Raw genomic sequence first — 19,675 nt, forward strand, 5'->3', positions numbered from 1 at the left:
CAAATCACTACACCTTCTTGAAAATTGGTGTTAACACATACTGCTTAAAAGGCAAGGGTAAATATTTGAAATATTCTTCACTCTTATGTAAGTCTTCCAAAGAACAGGCCTCCCATGCTCTAGCTTTCCACATCATTTTGCTTGGAGGAAAAAAGAAATTTAAAACTCACAGCAGCTTGCATGTGACTCAGTGAATAACAGCCATCAACACTAACTGTCCCAAACCATTAGGTTTTCTAGATCCACAATGGCAGCTACAGTGAGCAACTGCAGTTTCTCTAGCAAAGTCTGCCACTCTGGATTTCAGCTTTTTCGGGGTTGCACTGGTCAAAAACAACCAAAGGTTTGTGATGTCTGCTAATTCATAAGGAAGTATCAAACTGCCAAAAACAATTACAAGCATTAAAAGTCTCCTTTACCAACAGTCCATATATTTTCCATCACTGGATACACTTGATTTTTTTCAGGGACACATGATGAGTTTTCCATTTCGTGATTAGCCACCTCATGTAAAATCAGAAAAACAGCAACAATCCACATATTTCTATCCAACACCTAGAAACACTTTTAACTGACCCTCTTACCTGGGCTCTACACTGAGAAAGTTGGGCAGCTTAACAAAATATAAGTCGTTCCCTAAATCAGTGTTTACTTTGGGTATTTCTACTTCTATTCTGGTCTCAGGAATTGGCTCCTCCTCCTGTTGATCCTGGGGCAATCCATTTTCATCCTAGTAAAAGAATCAATTTTAGAGCTCGAAAGAACCTTAGAAATGGTCTAATCTAGCTCAACCTCCACATTTTAATAACTTAGGTAGACAGGAAGCATATTGAGGCTTTGGAACTAAAGCAGCCCTCAATCTCTACCCTACCCACACAAGCCCCCACTAAAAACCACAAGGGAAACAAGATCGCTTTGGAAAGCATCAATATAAGATCTCTTTTGTGATAAATCTGTGTTCCAAATATTCATCAACCAAAGTCACTTTATCAATTAAAATCAGAGAAGATTTTCAACACAGCACACTTCCTGGCAAGAACAAGAAAAACACTTAAATCAATGATTCTCAAATCACAAATCCTTGCAGTCTTGTCTCTTCAAGTGTGGCACCAACCTCATACTGGGCCATTATTTCTTTTTTTTTTTTCCTTTCTTTTTATATCCAGTTTCTCCCAGTGGTAACATTTTGCAGACTATATAGTATAATATCACAAGCAGGAGACTGACCCTGATACAATCAGATACAAAACATTCCCATCACCACTAAGATTCATATCACCTTTTTCTAAAGCTACCTCCACTTTGTTCTTGCGCTCATTCCTTCTTAAGGTAACCATTTATCTCTCTCCATTGCTGTAATTCTGCCATTTCAAGAATAGTGTGTCAGGGGACGCCTGGGTGGCTCAGTTGGTTAAGCAGCTGCCTTCGGCTCAGGTCATGATCCCAGCGTCCTGGGATCGAGTCCCACATGGGGCTCCTTGCTCGGCAGGGAGCCTGCTTCTTCCTCTGCCTCTGCCTGCCATTCTGTCTGCCTGTGCTCGCTCTCTCCCCCTCTCTCTCTCTGATAAATAAATAAAATCTTAAAAAAAAAAAAAAAAAAAAAAGAATAGTGTGTCAGTGGAATCACAATGCATGTAACCTTTTCAGGTTGGCTTTTTGTCACTCTGCATACCCTGGAATTTCATCCAAGCTCTTGTGTATACAAATACTTCAATCCTTTCCAATGCTGAACAGTACTCCACGGTAAAGAAGTACCAGGGCAATTTTCCTATTCCTCCTCATAAACAACAGTTCCTTACCTAAGGAAGTCATTTGTTCCTTGTATTTTCATACTGCAAATCAGTTAGCAACTTCCTCTCCTTGGCATAATAGCGACCTGAAATCTCTGAAACATTTACTTAGGCTTCAGTAAGGGCCCAGTTCACACTGGTAATTTTACTTACAACAGGCTGCCCTGGAGTAGGTGGTTTATCTTCTCCATCACTCCCTGATGATATATCATCTGCACCTCCAAACAGATCCATGGCTCCACTGCTATCTTTAATATTGAGCAAAAAGTTACAGTATTAGTATCTATAACCAAGGTTCTTCAAAGCTGTAACTTCCACACATTCCCAAGGTTTCTGGACCAGGTACCAGGAAAGCACTTCAGCACAACTCTGAACCTGGCTCTCAAAGATAGGACCAGAATGCCTATGGAAAGGAAAGGGGGTCAATTCAGTGGAAGGTAAAACTGCACAGATGTCTTTTCCCCTTCATTTAGTGCAACCGTATTCTTTATTTTCCTTTATTCCCCAGGAGCCCAAATGTCTTCTTACAGTCTAGATACTCACATTTGGGACACTCAATACATGCCTATTCTCTATATACTCCCTAAGTTTTAAAACTGCAGACCCCGGTTTACCATGAGAGGCAGAACTTCACCTAGGTTTGACAAAGCAACAATAATCTGTAATAAACCAATAAACCAAGATAGGTAGAAGAGGGGGTAAAAAGAAAGACAGGAGGGTGGTCAGAAAGTAGACTGCTTGCAACTGGGATTATATTAAAGCTATAATTATTGGCAATGACACAGTCTAGGAAAAACAGGAGAGTGAACTATTAAGACAAGGGGGCGAATAGAACACTAAAAGGCAAGAGGCAACCTATTAGAATGGCCCAAATCCAGAATACTGACAACACCAAATGCTAGCAAAAATGTAGAGCAACAGGAACTCTCAGTCACTGCTTAAAGGAATGCCAGATGTTATGGTTACTTGAGAAGACAGCGTGGCAGTTTCTTACAAAACTAAACAAACCCGGGGTACCTGGGTAGCTCAGTGGGTTAAGCCTCTGCCTTCAGCTCAGGTCATGGTCTCAGGGTCCTAGGATCGAGTCCCACATTGGGCTCTCTGCTCAGCAGGGAGCCTGCTACCACCCCCCCCTCTCTTTCTGCCTACTTGTGATCTCTCTCTCCCTGTCAAATAAATAAATAAAATCTTAAAAAAAAAACTAAGCAAACCCTTCCCATATGCTCCAACAATCATGATCTTTGGTATTTACCCAAAAGAGCTGCAAACTTAGTCTACACTAAAAACCTACACACAGATGTTTATAGCAGTTTTATCCATATTTGCCAAAACTTGGAAGCAACCAAGATGTCCTACAGGAGATGAATGGATATACTGGTACATCCAGACAATGGAATATTATTCAGTGCTCTGAAGAAGTAAGTGGTCAAGCCAGGAAAATACATGGAGGAAATATATATTACTGAGTAAAAGAAGCCTATCTGAAAAGGCTACATTCTGTATGATTCCAGCTATATGACATTCTGGAAAAGGCAAACTGTAGAAACAGCAAAAAAATCAGTAGTTGTCAGAAGTTAGGGGAAGGGAAAGATGAACAGGGAGAACACAAAGGGTTTATAGGGTAGTGAAACTGCTTCATATGATACCAGATGTGATACCATAATGATGGATACATGTGATTACACATATATTCAAACACACAGAATGTACAACACCAGAGTGAACCAGAGGGAACAGTAATATAAACGATGGGCTTTGGATGATAATGATGTATCAATGCAGGTTCACTAATTATTTTAAGATTTTATTTATTTGACAGAGAGAACAAGCCACAAGTGGGGTAAAGGGCAAAGGCAAAAGCAGGCTCTCCACCAAGCAGGGAGCCAGATACGGGGCTAGATCCCGGGACTCAGGGATCATGACCTGAGCCAAAGGTAGACGCTTAACCAACTGAGCCACCCAGGCACCCCTGGGTTCGCTAACTGTAACAAAGGTACTACTCTGGTGGAGAATGCTGTTAATGAGGGAGACTACACACGTATAGAGGTGGGAGGTATATGGGAATCTCTGTATCTTCCCCCAATTTCACAGTGAACCTTAAACTGCTCTAAAAACAATAAACCTAAAACAATTTTTAATAAATAAATAAAGTGGCAAGGAAGGCCAGGGTACTCAAAGTTCATCTATTTGATAAAGTCAAAATGAAAACCCCACCCACAGATACTCTCATGTACCCCCTGGTTGTTTTTGTTTTTGTTTTTTATATTTTTATTTTCTTATTTGTGAGAGAGAGAGCGAGCGAGCACACGTGCACAAGCAGGAGGAGACGCAGATAGAGGGAGAAGCAGTCTCCTCGCTGAGTAGGGAGCCAGATGCGGGGGTCAATCCCAGGACCCCGGAACCATGACCTGAGCCAAAGGCAGATGCTTAACTGACTGAGCCACCCAGGTGTCCCTTTTTTTTTCTTTCTTTCCTTTTTTTTTTTTAAAGATTTTATTTATTTATTTGGCAGACAGAGATCACAAGTAGTCAGAGAGGCAGGCGGCGGGAGTGGTGGGGGGGGGGGGACGGGAAGCAGGCTCCCCGCTGAGCAGAAAGCCCGATGCAGGGCTCGATCCCAGGACTCTGAGATCATGACCTGAGTTGAAGGCAGAGGCTTAATCCACTGAGCCACCCAGGAGCTCCCCCCCCCCTTTTTTTAAGACTTATTTGAGAGCGGGCGTGCATGTGGCATGGCAGGACAGGGGGAAACAGGGAGAATCTCAAGAGACTTCCCACTGAGTGTGGAGTGCCAGCAAGGGCTCAATCTCAGGACCCCAAAATCATTACCTGAGCCAAAATCAAGAGTCGGATGCTTAACCAGCTGAGCCACTCAGGTGCCCCTCATGTCCCTTCTTGATTCATTTTTTTCTCAGTTCTTATCACCATCTGACATACTATATATTTAATTTACTTCTTGTCTTCTCAGTCTCCCTACCCTACCCTGACCCTACCAGAATGTGAGTTCTTAAAGGGAAAAGGTCTTTATTTGTTTTGATCATTGCTACATTCCCAGTGCCCAGAAGATTACCAATACACAGTAGAGTCTCAATAAATAACTGAATAAAATGAAAGAAAGAATGTATCTAATTCTCATGACAACCCTCTATCATTTCGCTTTTATACATCAGAAAATTGACTGAGAAATAAAATTTAAAAAAAAAAAAAAAAGAAAAGAAGAAAGAAATAAAAGAAAGGATGCCTGGGTGGCTTAATCAGTTAAGCTCCTGCCTTCGGCTCAGGTCATGACCCCAGGGTTCTGGGATCAAGTCCCACATCAGGCTCCTCTGTGGGAGCCTGCTTCCCCCTCTGACTGCTGCTCTGCCTGCTTGTGTTCTCTTTCTGACAAATAAAATCTTAAAAAAAAAAAAAAATTGAAGCATAGTAAGTAATTCATTTGACCAAATTCATACAGCTAGGAAGTGGAGCCACAAAAATTCTAACTTAGATCATCTGATTCCAAAGTCCAGGTACATAATTACTAGTTGTCTTTAAGTATATCCCAGAGCCTGCTATTCTGCCAGCTCTCTCCTTTTATTTCTAGTTGACCCTCTAATTACTTGCTTTAGTTGTCATGTTACTTATAATAATTTATATAAACTGCTCAACATTAATATCTAATTATCATTCAGTACAATGAAGGTTATGCATAATCAAACTATCAAAACTGTATTTGTAGAAATTTTTTTTTTTTTAAATTTATTTGACAGACAAAGATCACAAGTAGGCAGAGAGGCAGGCAGAGAGAGAGAGGAAGGAAAGCAGGCTCCTCTGTGGAGCAGGGAGCCCGATGCGGGGCTCGATCCCAGGACCCTGGGATCATGACCTGAGCCAAAAGCAGAGGCTTTAACCCACTGAGCCACCCAGGCGCCCCTGTAGAAACTTTTATACTAACGTCTTTATTGTAGAACAATCTGCCATTTGAAACAGTCATACATAGGAATGAATAGGTCGATCTTTTACCCTTAAAACAAACCTACCTTACCTAACCATGCGTTTTGATGAATTCTTCATCTAACCTACAGCTTAAAGAATCAAGTTCTTCATGTATTATTAACCTATTAAGCATTTAGGAACAAGTTGTCCTGAAACTATCAGTATTCAAACTAAAGAATGGAAGTTACTACCTCAACCAGAGCCACAGCCTCCCAGTAATACATTCAACTACCTGTAAACGAAGCAGGGGGAAAAAAAAAAAAAGAGGGGCTCCTGGCTGGCTCTGTTCAGAGAGCAGGAAACTCTTTATCTCAGGGTCATGAGTTCAAGCCCCATGTTGTGCAAGGAGCTTACATTAAAAAAAAAGAAAAAGGTGACTCTTCTTCAACTGATTAAACATAAACAGTTCTAATATCCATATAACTTCCCCGTGTACACTACCTATATCCACACTCTTCTCTGTGGGTCATGCCGTCTGAGGTAAATGCCCAGAGTTGGCAGTGCACTACAGTTAAATGCAGAAAGAAAAACAGACATTTATACATATGTACATAAAAGAAGTATCTGGAATACCTTTTGGTACCTCAGTGTCACTATCTGCTTCTGAATCAGAGGCAATTGCATTCTTGCGTTTCATTCGTAAAACTTCATCTTCACTATCACTGCCTCTTGCAGATTCTGTAAGAGTAGAATTAGAGGTTCTTCATAATCACAGTCATTTCTTAACTTTGAATTCTGTGTTTTAAAAGCACACTGGGGATAAACAAACTATTGTATTGCAGTTCAATGGAAAATTACTCAGTAACAAATAAGAAGGAACTACTGATACATGTAACAATTCGGATGAATCTCAAATGCATAATGCTAAGTGAAACAAGTCTAAATGAAAGAAAAAGGCTACATACTATATGATTTCATTTTTCTGATGACATTCTCAAGAAAACAAAACTGCAGTGATAGAACAGATCAGCAGTTGTCAGGGGACAGGGATGGAAAAAGAATGATTACAAAAGGGACAGGGTGAGGGGTTTTTTTTTAGGGTGATTCTTTATTTAGAACTGATCTGTGGTAGTGGTTACACAAAACTACATATGCATTAACATTACTAGAACGCACATACACATACAGACTGCAGTTAATTAAAAATATAACTCATTAAAGGAAAATTGTTTTCTATAAGCAGAAAAATCTGGCAGAATGAGAAGAGTAGTATTGAAACTTATGACCAAATTTATAGGACTCATTACAAAAGAGGTAAAAACATTGCAATGAAGGAGACAAATATAGTTTACCCTTGAACAACATGGGGGGCAGGAGCACAGAACCCCCCAAATACACAAAGTCAAAAGTACACGTTTGACTCCCCAAAACAACTACTTATACCCTACTACTGACTGGATGTCTCCTTGATAATGTAAACAATAGATATTTTGTGTATTACACACTGTATTCTTACAATAAAGTAAGCTAGAAAAAAGAAAATATTAAGAAAATCATAAAAGTACATTTACAATAATGTACTGTAGTTAATGAAAAAATTCACATAAAAGTGGACGCACATTGTTCAGACCCATGTTGTTCAAGGGTCAACTGTATGACATTATCTCTGGATGGTACAACTGTTTATCTAATTGTAAACGTCAGGAAAATCACTGTCAATCCAGGTAAGAGCTAAGCAGAATGACCAGCTATAAGATTCTCTACCATAACCCTAGTCCAATGTTACTCTCCTAGTATTGGGGAAGTAATGCATGACCCTTAAGAATTCTGCTACCAGAAAAATTAACTCTACCCAGAACTAGTTATTGAATGCTTACTGCAGCCCAGTAGTCTAGATAGATTTATATCCATCTCTCAAAATTTTCTGGCCTCCTCTCCTAAATAATGCCAAAATGTGGTCCTGAATATTATCCTGTGAGATATGTTTACAGGGTTAAAGACCTCCTCCCCCATATATAAGCTAAGATAGGATCAATATATAATTATGATCAAATACCTATGGAAATGAAGCAATCCAAGAATTCCTTGAGGAAGAAGTCTATCCTGATCAAGATGACTTTTACAATACAAACAAGATCTCTAAATCCCTTTAATATTTTATATGAAGAACGTGTTAACGTGAGAAAACAGTGTAAGTGGACATTATAAAAGGGGGTCAAGAGGCCAAAGTTTGGCTACGTGTTTCCTGTAGTCTCTAAGGAATGAATATTCTGACCCAAACACATCTTTCTAGGAGGACGCATGTATTAAGCAACCATAGCACTGAGGTCAGCCAGCCATGTTTTCATTCTCCAAATGTTATACTGCCTAGGCAACCTCCTGATATTATCATTTGGTATCCAATGTCAATTTTCCCCAAGGGCAAGGATACAACAAGAGAAATAACTGATGCTCCTGAAACAAGTAATTTTGCAATTTGATCTTTATAAATTAGTTTGTTATGCATTTGATTAGTCTGAGTGAACTCTTTGGGGCCTAATTACCTCTGGATGATCAAATTTTGGATCTCGAAAAACTGAGCTGGAACATGGTATTTACACCTTAGTATAACTACCCTATGGAGACGTTTCAATGGCATTGTTTTTTCCCCCCAGCGAAAGATACTCTCACCTGAGGCAAGCTTCTCAGCTACCCACCAGAATGGAACCAACTCTACTCATTATCTAGTTACTTAAGCACCATACATCTTTCTCCAAGGCTATCCTCCTTAAATTTTTTTCTTCCTGATCTATTATCAGATAACAAATGAAGGGGGATAAAAATAACAAATGCATTACAAAAAATTTTTAAAGCAAAATGTATACTTGGGAAAGACTGAAATGGAGGGACAGAAGAGAAAAACAGGGCACTAAAGGTGGGAATGTAGAAAGAATAAATGGGTCACTACTGCATCTGGGTGCTTCTACTAAACCATTCGGTTCTCCTAAATGCATTACCTGATTTACGATCCTGTTCCTCGTCATCATCTGAATGCCTGTGTTCTTCATCTGAGGCCTGTGGCCTTTCATCATCAGAATTTTGCAGTTTCTCCTCATCAGACATCTGTGGCCGTTCTTCATCATCAGAATTCTGTTTCTCATCCTCATTATCAGAAACTGCTGGTTGTTCATCCTCAGAATTAGCCTTCTCCTCCTCGGACAGTTGTCTCTCATCATCTGAAAGCTGAGGCCTATCCTCATCATCTGTATTCTGCATTTTCTCATCATCATCAGAATTCTGCAGTTTATCGTCATCAGATCCTTGTGCCCTCTCCTCATCATCAGAATTTTGCATCTTTTCATCATCTGACTGGTCGCTTTTGTCTTCTCTGTCCCATTTTTCATCATCTGAGTGTGCTTTTTCAGAACCTTCTGCTTCTGAGTGATGGCTCCCTCCATCTGACCTCTGACCTTCATCTTCATCATCATTATGGGCTTCGGATCCACTGTGCTGATCTACATCTGAGGGCTCATTGTCTTCGTGGTCAGAACGCTCAGAAGCTTCCGACCTATTGTCTGATCTTTCAGAGTGATTATCACTCCCACTGTGATGTGAAGCTCCCTCATCCTCACTGTCATCTCCAAACAGTTCCTTATTACTTGGTTTTCCTGATTCACCCCCTTCATCTTGATCGCTTTCACTTGCAGAGGCATTACTGCCAGAAGCAGCATTCTCTTGATCAGAATCCGAGTCTGATCCAGAATCCGAATCTATGAAAGCATATAAACACATGGTGCTGTCAGTGAAAAAGGCAGAGGAAAGAACACCAAAAGTCAACCTCAACATGAAAGCAATGAAAATACATGTTAAAAACTGTCAGAATCAATTTCATCCCCACTCAGAAAACTAACCGAAAGTTGCAGCAACCGGAGGAATGCTTAACAAGAAAAAACAGCTGAATCTCAATAAAACTTCATGGTGTTTTAACTTACCCCCTTCCTCCACCCCAATCCCCAGCTCCCCAGCTCAATAATGCCTTAAAGACAGCCCAAATTTCTAGTACAAGAACTACTACTAGAGGAAACAGAGGCACCTCATTCACAAAGAATCATGGTTGTTAGTTTTGATCTGCCTGGTGGATCACTGAAGGACTGGCTCAAAGGGCTGACTTCAGATCACTTAGAACTTACTCAAATGAGGCAATTACCTGGGAACATTTGTCTAAAACATTTACAGGTGAATGTATTAGTTGCCTATGCCTAGGACAATGGATAGCAGTTGGGATAAGTAATAAGCTTAACGAGCTTGGGAGGAAAGGCTGGAGAAAAACACAATATGGGAAGTAAGGGCTTTTTTTTTTTTTTTAAGATTTTATTTATTTATCAGAGGGGGGGGGGGAGAGAGAGCACAGGCAGACAGAATAGCAGGCAGAGGCAGAGGGAGAAGCAGGCTCCCTGCCAAGCAAGGAGCCCGACGTGGGACTCGATCCCAGGACGCTGGGATCATGACCTGAGCCGAAGGCAGCTGCTTAACCAACTGAGCCACCCAGGCGTCCCAAAGTAAGGGCTTTTAAAAGCTCCCACATATTATTAGATATCTGGGAAGTCCACACACATGCCCAGGACTGTGCATATGCTCAGGAAAGAACTGAGAGGGCAGTAAGATCTCATGTGTGGCTGACCTTCAGGCTCTGCACAAGCAAGAAATGAAGGCATAAACAGGTTTTAAACTGCCTGGTTGAGTCTCTGCAAAGAACGGGAGGTTTTGTTTTGTATTGGATTTGTTTGTTGGTTGGTTTTTGTTTTGGTTCTCGGCATTTAAGGAAATTTCTGTCCAATCACAAATTAATGGGACAGAGTTCAGTGGCCACACACAGCAGAGGTCGTGGACCTTACTGAATTAGTTCAAAAGAATCACTACAACAAACATCAACAACAAATCCTGAGGAGGGGAGAGAATGAGGCTTCCTAAGTTGCCACATTAGAATATTCAAAATAGCCGGTTACTAAGAAAAAAGTAAAAGGAAATGTACAGAAACAAGGAAGTACAGCCCATATGTATGAAAAAAGGCTAGAAACTGTCCCTGAAGAAGCCCAGAAAATGAAAATGATGTTTTACCAAATAGAGAATATCAATAAAAAGACAGATATCTTAAAAAAAAAAAAAAAAAAAAAAGATATTATTTTAAAAGATCCAAACAGAAATCCTGGAGTTGAAAAATACAATAAATGAAGTGAAAATTTCACTAACAGAGCTAAACAGCAGATATAATTAGAAAGAAAAATCAGCAAACTTTAAAATAGGTCAATTAAGATCAAATGAGGAACAGATGAGAAAAAATTAAGAAAAATGAACAAAATCTAAAAGATTTGTGGGATACCATCAAATGTACCAACATATACATAAAGGGAGTCCCAGAAGAAGAAAAAGGGCAGAAAGATTATTTGAAGAAATAATGGCCAAGCACATCCCAAATGTGATGAAAGACATTCAAAAAACCTTAGTTAATGCCAAAGAGGATAAAGTTAAAGAGATCCACACATATATTCCTCATTATCAAACTGTTAAAGACAAAGACCAAAAATTTTTTTTTAATTTAAAAAGAATGCTGAAAGCATCAAGAAAAGCAACTTGTCCCACACAAGGAATCCTGGATAACAATGACTTCTCATCAAATCATGACCTATTCAAAGTGCCAAAAGAAACCCTGTAAACCAAGAATTCTATTCCCAGCAAAACTATACGTCAGAATGAAAGTGATATGACTGACATAAGAAATAGATAAATTGGACTTTTTCAAAGTGAAAACCTTCTATGCAACAAAAGACATCAAGAAAGTGAAAAAACAACTTAAAAATGGGGGGAATATTTGCAAACCACATATCTGCTAAGTACGTAGTATCCAGAATATTTAAAAAATTTTTACAACTCAACAAAAGGCAACCCAATTAAAAAAACAGACAAAAGAGGGTGCCCGGGTAGCTCAGTTGGTTGTGACTACTTTCAGCTCCAATCATGATCCTGGAGTCCCAGGAGTGAGTCCCACATCAGTTTCCCTGCTCAGCAGGAAGTCTGCTTCTCCCTCTGACCCTCCCCCCTCTTGTGCTCACTCTCTCTCTCTCTCCCTCACCCAAATAAATAAATAAAATTAATGTTAAAAAAAAAATAGTCAAAGGACTTGAAATGACATTTCTCCAAAGCTATATATACAAATAGCCAATGAGCGCATGAAAAGTTCCTCCACAACCTTAGCCATTAGGAAATGCAAATCGAAACCACAATGAGATACCACTTAACACCAACAGGGATCGCTACATTAAAAAAAGAAAAAGTATGCATGTGCCTGGGTGACCCAGTGGGTTAGGAGTCCAACTCTTGATCTCAGCTCAGGTCTTTATCTCAGAGTGATGTTCAAGCCCTGTGCTGGGCTCCATGCTGGGCATAGAGCCTACTGAAAGAAAGAAAGAAAGAAAGAAAGAAAGAAAGAAAGAAAGAAAGAAAGAAAGAAAGAAAGAAGAGGCTAACTGTTGGCGAAGATGTAAAAAAAAAAAAAAAGAAAAAGAAAAAAGAAACCCTCAAACTTTGCTGGTAGTAACATAAAATGGTCCAGCTGCTATGGAAAATGGTTTAGTTACTTGCTCCTAAAAAAGTAAAAGAATTACCATAAGTCTCAGCAATTCCAACCCTGTATATATATTCAGGAAAACTGCAAACAGGCACTCAAATACTTGTACACAAAGGTTCACAGCATCACTATTCAAACAGTCAAAAGATAGAATCTGTAAATGTACTAAATATCACGAAATTGCTCACTTTAAAACAGCTACCTTTGGGGTGCCTGGGTGGCTCAGTGGATTAAAGCCTCTGCCTTCGGCTCAGGTCATGATCCCACGGTCCTGGGATGGAGCCCCACATCGGGGAGGGAGCTGATGGGAGCCTGCTTCCTCCTCTCTCTGACTGCCCCTCTGCCTACTTGTAATCTCTCTCTGTCAAATAAATAAATAAAATCTTTTTTTTTTTTTTAAGTTATGTTATAGGAGTTTCACCTCAATAAAAACAAACTGGCAAAATTAACACATTCCCAGATAAACAAAAACAGCTGGTTGCTAGCAGGCCTGCTTCCTAAAGGAAGCCTTTCTAGCTGAAATGAAAGGACAACAGACAGTAATTTGAATCCACATTCAGAAATAAAGAACAATAGTAAAGGTAACTAAATAGGTAATCCTAAGTCAACATCAATGTATTTCTGGTAACTACTTTTTCGATTCGGTTTAAAACATAGTAACATAAAACAATAATTATAAAACCACATCACTGGGAAGACAATGTATAAAGATGTAATTTGTGACAATAACAACATAAGGACAAGAGAGAGTAAACAATGTAGAGAAAAAATGTTTCTGTATACTACTAAAATAAAGTTGGCATTAATCCAAAATAGATTATTATAAATTAAAATGTTAACTGTTAACATTTTAGTAACTGCTAAGAAAAGTAAAAACTATACAAAAAAAAAGAAAGAAAGAAAGAAACAGGAAGGAAATCAACAGTACCCTAAACGAGAATCAGTCTTAAAAGACAACAATAATACAGGAACTGAGGAAAAAAAAGATATGACATATAGAAAATAGTAAAATGGGGGCACCTGGGTGGCTCAGTCAGTTAAGTGTCTGCCTTTGGCTCAGGTCATGATCCCGGGGTACTGGGATTCAGCCCTGTGTGGGGCTCCCTGCTCAGCAGATTCTGTTTCTCCCTCTCCCTCTGCCCACTAATGTTCTCTCTCTCAAATAAGTAAATAAAATCTTAAGAAAAAAAAAAAAAAGAAAACAAAATAGCATTAGTCTTTATCAGTAATCATTTTAAATGAAAATGGATTAGCTTCTCCAATGAAAAGGCAGAAATTGGAGAATTTTAAAAGTGATCCATATATATGCTTTCTACAAGGGTCTCACTTAAGAACCACATACCCAAATAGGCTGAAAGTGAAAAGATGGAAAAAGATATTTCATGTAAAAAACAACCAAAAGAGAGCTATAGAGATCATACTAATATGAAACAAAATAAATTTTTTTTTAAGGTTTTTTATTTGGGGTGCCTGGGTGGTTCAGTCGTTAAGCATCTGCTTTTAGCTCAGGTCTTGATCCCAGAGTCCTGGGATTGAGCCCCACTGGGCTCCCTGCTAGGCGGGAAGCCTGCTTCTCCCTCTCCCTCTCCCTGTTTGTGTTCCCTCTCTTGCTGTGTCTCTGTCAAATACACAAATAGAATCGTTATTTGGAAACTTCAATACCCCACTTACAGTAAGAGCCAGAACTAGAAAGAAGATCAATGAGGAAATGGAGGAACCAAACAGACATACAGACATCAACAGAATACTTCTTCCCCACAATGCACATTGAACATTCTCTAGGATAGACCCGAACTTAGGACCCAAAATAAATCTTAATAAATTGAAGAAGGCTGTATCTTTTCTGACCACAATAGGATGAAATGGAATTCAGTACCAAAGGCAAATCTGGAAAATGAACAAATATATAGAAATTATACAATGCACTCAAACAACTAAGGGCTCAAAGAAGAAATAAAAATGAAATTTAAAATATTTTCAGATAATGAAAATACAGGATACCAAAAGGTAAGGGATATAGAAAAAACAGTGCTAAAAGGAAAATCTGTAGTTGTAAACACCCACATTAAAAAAAAAAAGGGGAGCCTGGCCAGCTTAGTCAATAGAGCATGCAACTCTTGATCTCGGGTTTTTTGAGTTTAAGCCCCATGTTGGGTGTAGAGCTGAAAGAAAGAAAGATTGATTTTCAGACTGATAACCCAACCTTTCACTTTAAGGAACTAGATAAAACTAAACCCAAAGCAAGAAGGAGGGAAAAAAAATAAAGATTAGAGTAGAAATAAATGAAATGGAGAAGAAAAAAAATAAAAGGATCAATGAAACAAAAAGTTTGTGCTTTGAAATAATAACAAAACTGACAAACCTTTAGCCAGACAGACCAAGAAAAAAAGACGACTCAAATTACTTATAGCTGACATTAGACAGCTGACATTACTGACATTAGTACCAACCCTACAGAAATAAGGATTAGAAGAAAATACTACAATTTTATGCCAGCATATTAGATTATTTAAATGAAATGGATTAATCCCTAGACAAAAGACTACCAAAACTACCAAAACTGATTCAAGACAAAATACAAAATCTGAAATGACCTATAACAAGTAGGGGTTTGAATCAGTAATCAAAAAATTTCCAACAAACATGGGGCAGCTGGCTGGCTCAATTGGTAGAGCATGTGACTCTTGATTTCAAGGTCCTGAGTTCAGGCCCCATGTTGGGTATGGAGCCCACTTTAAAAAAAGAAAGAAAGGGGTGCCTGGGTGGCTCAGTGGGTTAAAGCCTCTGCCTTCGGCTCAGGTTACAGATCCCAGGGTCCTGGGATCGAGCCCGCATGGGGCTCTCTGCTCAGCAGGGGGCCTGCTTCCTCCTCTCTCTCTGCCTGCTTCTCTGTGATCTCCATCTGTCAAATAAATAAAATCTTAAAAAAAAAAAAAAAAGAAAGAAAGAAAGAAGAAAGAAAGAGAAAAAAATCCAACAAAGAAATGCCCAGGACCAGGTGGTCACTGGTGAATCCTACCAAATGTTTAAAGAATGAATGCCTATCCTCAAAGTCTCCCAAAAACTTGAAGCAAAGCGAACACTTCCTAACTCATTCTAAAGATGTCACACAAAAAGAAAACTACAGACCAATACCTCTTACGAATACAAATGCAAAAATACTAAACAAAATACTAAGAAACTGAACCCAGCAGCATATTAAAAGGATACACACCATGACCAAGTGGGAGTTATCCTAGGAATACAATGGCGGTCCAACATTAATATGACCATACTAACAGAGTAAAGGAAAGTGAGCATCTTAATTAATGCAGAAAAGGCCCTTGACAAAATCCAACACCTTTCATCATAAAAGTACTCAACAGACTAGGAACCGAAGTGAATTTCCTCAACCTGATAAAGGGCATCTACAAAAACCCACAGCTAACATAGGTAATTGTGATAGCATGGATGCTTTCTCCCTAAGATTAGAAACAAAACTAGGATGTCCATTCTCACAATTTCTATTCAACACTGTACAAAAAGTTGTAGCTGGGGCAATTAGGCAAGAAAAAGAAAACCATCCAAATTAAAAAAAAAAAGTTAAAACACTCTCCGTTTATAGAAGCCATGATCTCCTATGTGGAAAATCCTACAGAATGCACACACACACACACACACACACACACCAATTACAGCTAATAGCAAGGTTGCAAGATACAAGAAAATCAGTTGTATTTCTATACACTAACAATGAAAAATCCAAAAATGAAATTAAGTTAACAACTTCCCCTGCAATAGTATCCAAAAGGATAAAATACTTAGGAAGAAATTTAACTCAGGAGGTGCAAGATTTATACAATTAAAGCTACAAAACATTGTTGAAAGAAATTAAAGACACCGGGCACAATTATACATAAAAGAAACACGTTGGGCCTAGGTAGAGATTCTACCCATTGCTATGCAAAAAGTTTGTCAGGTGTAGATATTTTCCACAGCTGTCTTAGTGCAAGGACATAATGAAATAGGTTAGGCCTAACAGGAATTACCCTGTCACATCCATACTACCTTCAAGATCAAAGAGCAACCTTCAAGGACAAATTTAGAAGTAAATCTTATAGCATCCTATTATCTAATGATAACATGGAAAAAAGCAGCAACAGACTCACAAGAAAGTAAAATATAAAGCCCAGAGAAGCAACCATCTCCATACGTCACTTCCCCATACACTGAGTTTGCAATAGGAGAAAGTGCAGGGTACACTTACTAAACTATTGCTTCTACCCATCCAAGTACTTATCAAATAGTATTAAACATCCAGGTAAGCCGGTGGGGCAACAGGAGACAATCTTTTCATCATTCTATCCCCAAAACCTAGCAAAGTGCTGGAACATGATAGGGGGCTCAATGCAGATTTATTGAATGAATGAACTTTATAACAGTGAGTCACGGGAGAGCTCACATAAAACTGTGCCTTGAAAGGCAAGTGGGATACAGACAAGTAAAAATAAGGGGGAGGGGGGATGAAAACATTAGCAAAGGTAATAGAACAAGAGTTAGTACACAGGACTCTATACTTCCGGACTCATCCTGATTAGAACCTCCCAAACGCGCGTCTCCATAGAGCCCTCACTTTACATTTCCACTAGTACTCCCTTCACTACACTCTTAAAAATAAATAAATAGATAGATAGATAAATAGGAGTTAGAGAAAAAAGAGCAACCACAATAACGCATTTTGCTGAGGGGAAAATTAGATACGTTACTCTGAGCCTGGAAGGTTGCGAGAATTCTGAACTTGGATCTTGGGGCCATTCTTACTTCAAATAACTCCCATACATATTTCAAACTCAAACTACCTACGGTCTTTATGCCAGAAATATTTCCATGCACCAATAATCATTTCATCAACAAATCCTTTATCTCTCTAAATCAAACGCTGATTCCCCCATACGCTCTCCAATCTAATACCACAGACTCAGGGAATTCCAGTTTCTGCAGAGGCTCTCAGAAGACACGCCGTCTCCCGCGCGCAACGCCTCTGTACAGCCGGATCGCCGGATCCCGCCAGTCTTCCTCATCCCAGGCATTTCAAACTCCGCACCACGCCACACCCTGGCTTCAATCAGGTGGCTTTCCCGAACCCCTCAGTAAATCCATCCATCTCGTCCCGGTGTTCCCGAGCACCCAATGCCCATTCATTCACGAAGAGCCCTTACTTGCGAGACAGGACGGAGCAGGACCCCAAGATTCCGAGGCGGGCTGCGCAGGTTCGTCCGCGCCGCCACCCTTGCCCCGCGCCCCCCTCCGCCCCACACGCTCCCAGGCACCGCATGCTCCACGCACACCAAGAACCCCGAGGCTCACGCTGTTTGTCCCTCCATTCCCGCCAGCCCTGGGAGGCTGGTACCGCCGGGAGTGCAGGGGGCGCTGAGGAAGGAGTGGAGGAAGCGGCACCACTGGCCCGCAGTGCCCGAGGGTTCGCAGACCCGGAACTGGACCACCGTCGGGCTCCCGCCGCAGAAGCCCCTACACGCACGCCTCCCCCTGAAGCCCAACCGATCCCACCTTTACGCTCAGCATCGCTGTCGGCGTCGCTCCCAAAGAGGTCCTCCATATCCGCCATTGCCCCGCTCGTCTGCCGCTGCCTCGGCTGGGGGCGGCTCCGCGACTGTTTTTACGGCACGGAACCAACGAAACGCGACAGTGTCGCAAAGATGCGCTAAAAGGCTGCTTTCGTCCTGTGACCTGGTTTCCCCTGCAATTGGAACCTACCCTTGTTCACTGTTATTATACGTCCACACAGGGGACAAGTCCCGCCTTTTAGTCGATATCTGTTTCTGTTTGCAAGGACTCTCGCCGAGGGTGGGGCGTCCCCCGTCTGGGTGTCCGCGGAGTGGGTGGTGCTCGAGGCGCTGTGCCGAAGGGCCCTCAGACCGAGTTAAACCTGCCAGGATTCGGGCCTGAAGTCCTTTGTTTCGTATGGACCATGTTGACCTCAAAATGTTGAGAGCGCCAAAGCGCGTTTCGTGTAGGTTCTACCAATTGCTATTTACCGTATTAGTCATTAAAAGCAATTAAAGTAAATATATTCAAATATTAAGTTTAAATTCAAAGTGTTTAAATAACTCACATAAATAGCATTTTAAAATATTCTTTCCGAAACCAAAAAATTAGCAGAGTGGAGTCGTTTTACAGTTTTTAAAATATCTTTAATGTCTGACTTCAAAGAAAACAGCTCAATTCTCATAGCTGCTTCTACGTTCAGTCTGCTGAGAAATGTTTTGGTTGAAGCTTTTGGATGAAGAAAATCTGGCCTCAAAGAGATATGTACGTAATTAAGGAGAGGGAGGATCTCTCTGGCTTCTTGAAAGGGTTTTCCTCAGACCACTTTCTGAAAACCAGCAGCTATAAGAGCAGTGTATCTCAAAAAATTTTCCATCTTAACCCAGTACACAACTGATAAAATGAAATAAGTATTTCACAAAACAATACTTCCTTTACCGCTAAAATACAGTCTGAGATTTACTGTACTCTTTTCTTCTATTTCAGCTTTTGTTTTGTTTCGGTTCTAATGCCCGCCAGCGATACACCCACTACATTGCTTTCATGATTTACTAGTGGATTGCAACCTGCAGCTAGAAAAACAGTGTTCAGAGGGTTCCATTGTGTTTATTTTGCTGGCAAAAAGTTTTATTTTGGTAGGAAATGTGTCTATAATTGTACGTTATAAAATCAGACTGTAAGAGAATTTTCATAATAGGTTAGTGCTAGGTAAACCCTCTTTATAGAAGCTTAAAGAAATGAAGTGACTTGCACATGTGAAAGATTAGGTCTTTTTAAGAAAGCTTATATTTTGGTTTTTAAAAATGTACATCTTGTGTTAAATTATTATCTGATTAGTCTCATATAAGAGTTTTCGTGTTGGATAGGCAACAATGGATTTTTAGTTTGGAGATTATGAGGTAGGTTTTTGTTGCAAATAATGACCAGGGTCATTGGGCAAGGGTTCAGATGGGCAAGAAGTGGGACCTGATATGTTATCAATCCTAGAGCAGTTGTGTATAAAGTGGAAAATGTAAGACTGGGTAGATGGGATCACTTTAAAACTTTCTGACTACTGGAAAGATAAGTATTTGATTGTGATTCAATTTCATTTTCATTCAGAGTATGATCTTTGAAAAGTGCACTTATTAAATCTCAACAAATTGAATTATAGTGAGGCCGACTGAATCACCATGCCTATATTCATGACTAACAGAATTTGTGTTTATTTCATATGACTACTGCAAAACAAATAACTTCTAGTACTTTAATTTTTTGTTGTTTTGTTATACTTTATTGTCGGAGGCAGGCCCCTGGCCAGGGCGGCCTCCGCCATTAAAAG

The 19,675-nt window shown here is 39.9% G+C and overlaps 1 protein-coding gene across 1 annotated transcript in view; it reads right to left on the reverse strand.

The window, feature by feature from the left end:
* The window catches only part of LEO1 (LEO1 homolog, Paf1/RNA polymerase II complex component), a 44,328-nt gene extending 26,311 nt beyond the window's left edge, over positions 1 to 18,017 (reverse strand). Inside the window, exons 1-5 of the mRNA XM_059181562.1 lie at positions 17,857 to 18,017; positions 8,702 to 9,454; positions 6,339 to 6,443; positions 1,944 to 2,038; positions 585 to 730 (exon numbers count right to left, since the gene is read on the reverse strand). Of these exons, the coding sequence (XP_059037545.1) occupies positions 585 to 730; positions 1,944 to 2,038; positions 6,339 to 6,443; positions 8,702 to 9,454; positions 17,857 to 17,914 (1,157 nt within the window). The 5' untranslated portion in view covers positions 17,915 to 18,017. The remainder of the gene's footprint in view (positions 1 to 584; positions 731 to 1,943; positions 2,039 to 6,338; positions 6,444 to 8,701; positions 9,455 to 17,856) is intronic.
* Between the last annotated feature and the right edge of the window lie 1,658 nt (positions 18,018 to 19,675).

This window comes from Mustela lutreola, chromosome 7, assembly GCF_030435805.1.
Source record: "Mustela lutreola isolate mMusLut2 chromosome 7, mMusLut2.pri, whole genome shotgun sequence".
Classification (NCBI taxonomy): Eukaryota; Metazoa; Chordata; class Mammalia; order Carnivora; family Mustelidae; genus Mustela; species Mustela lutreola.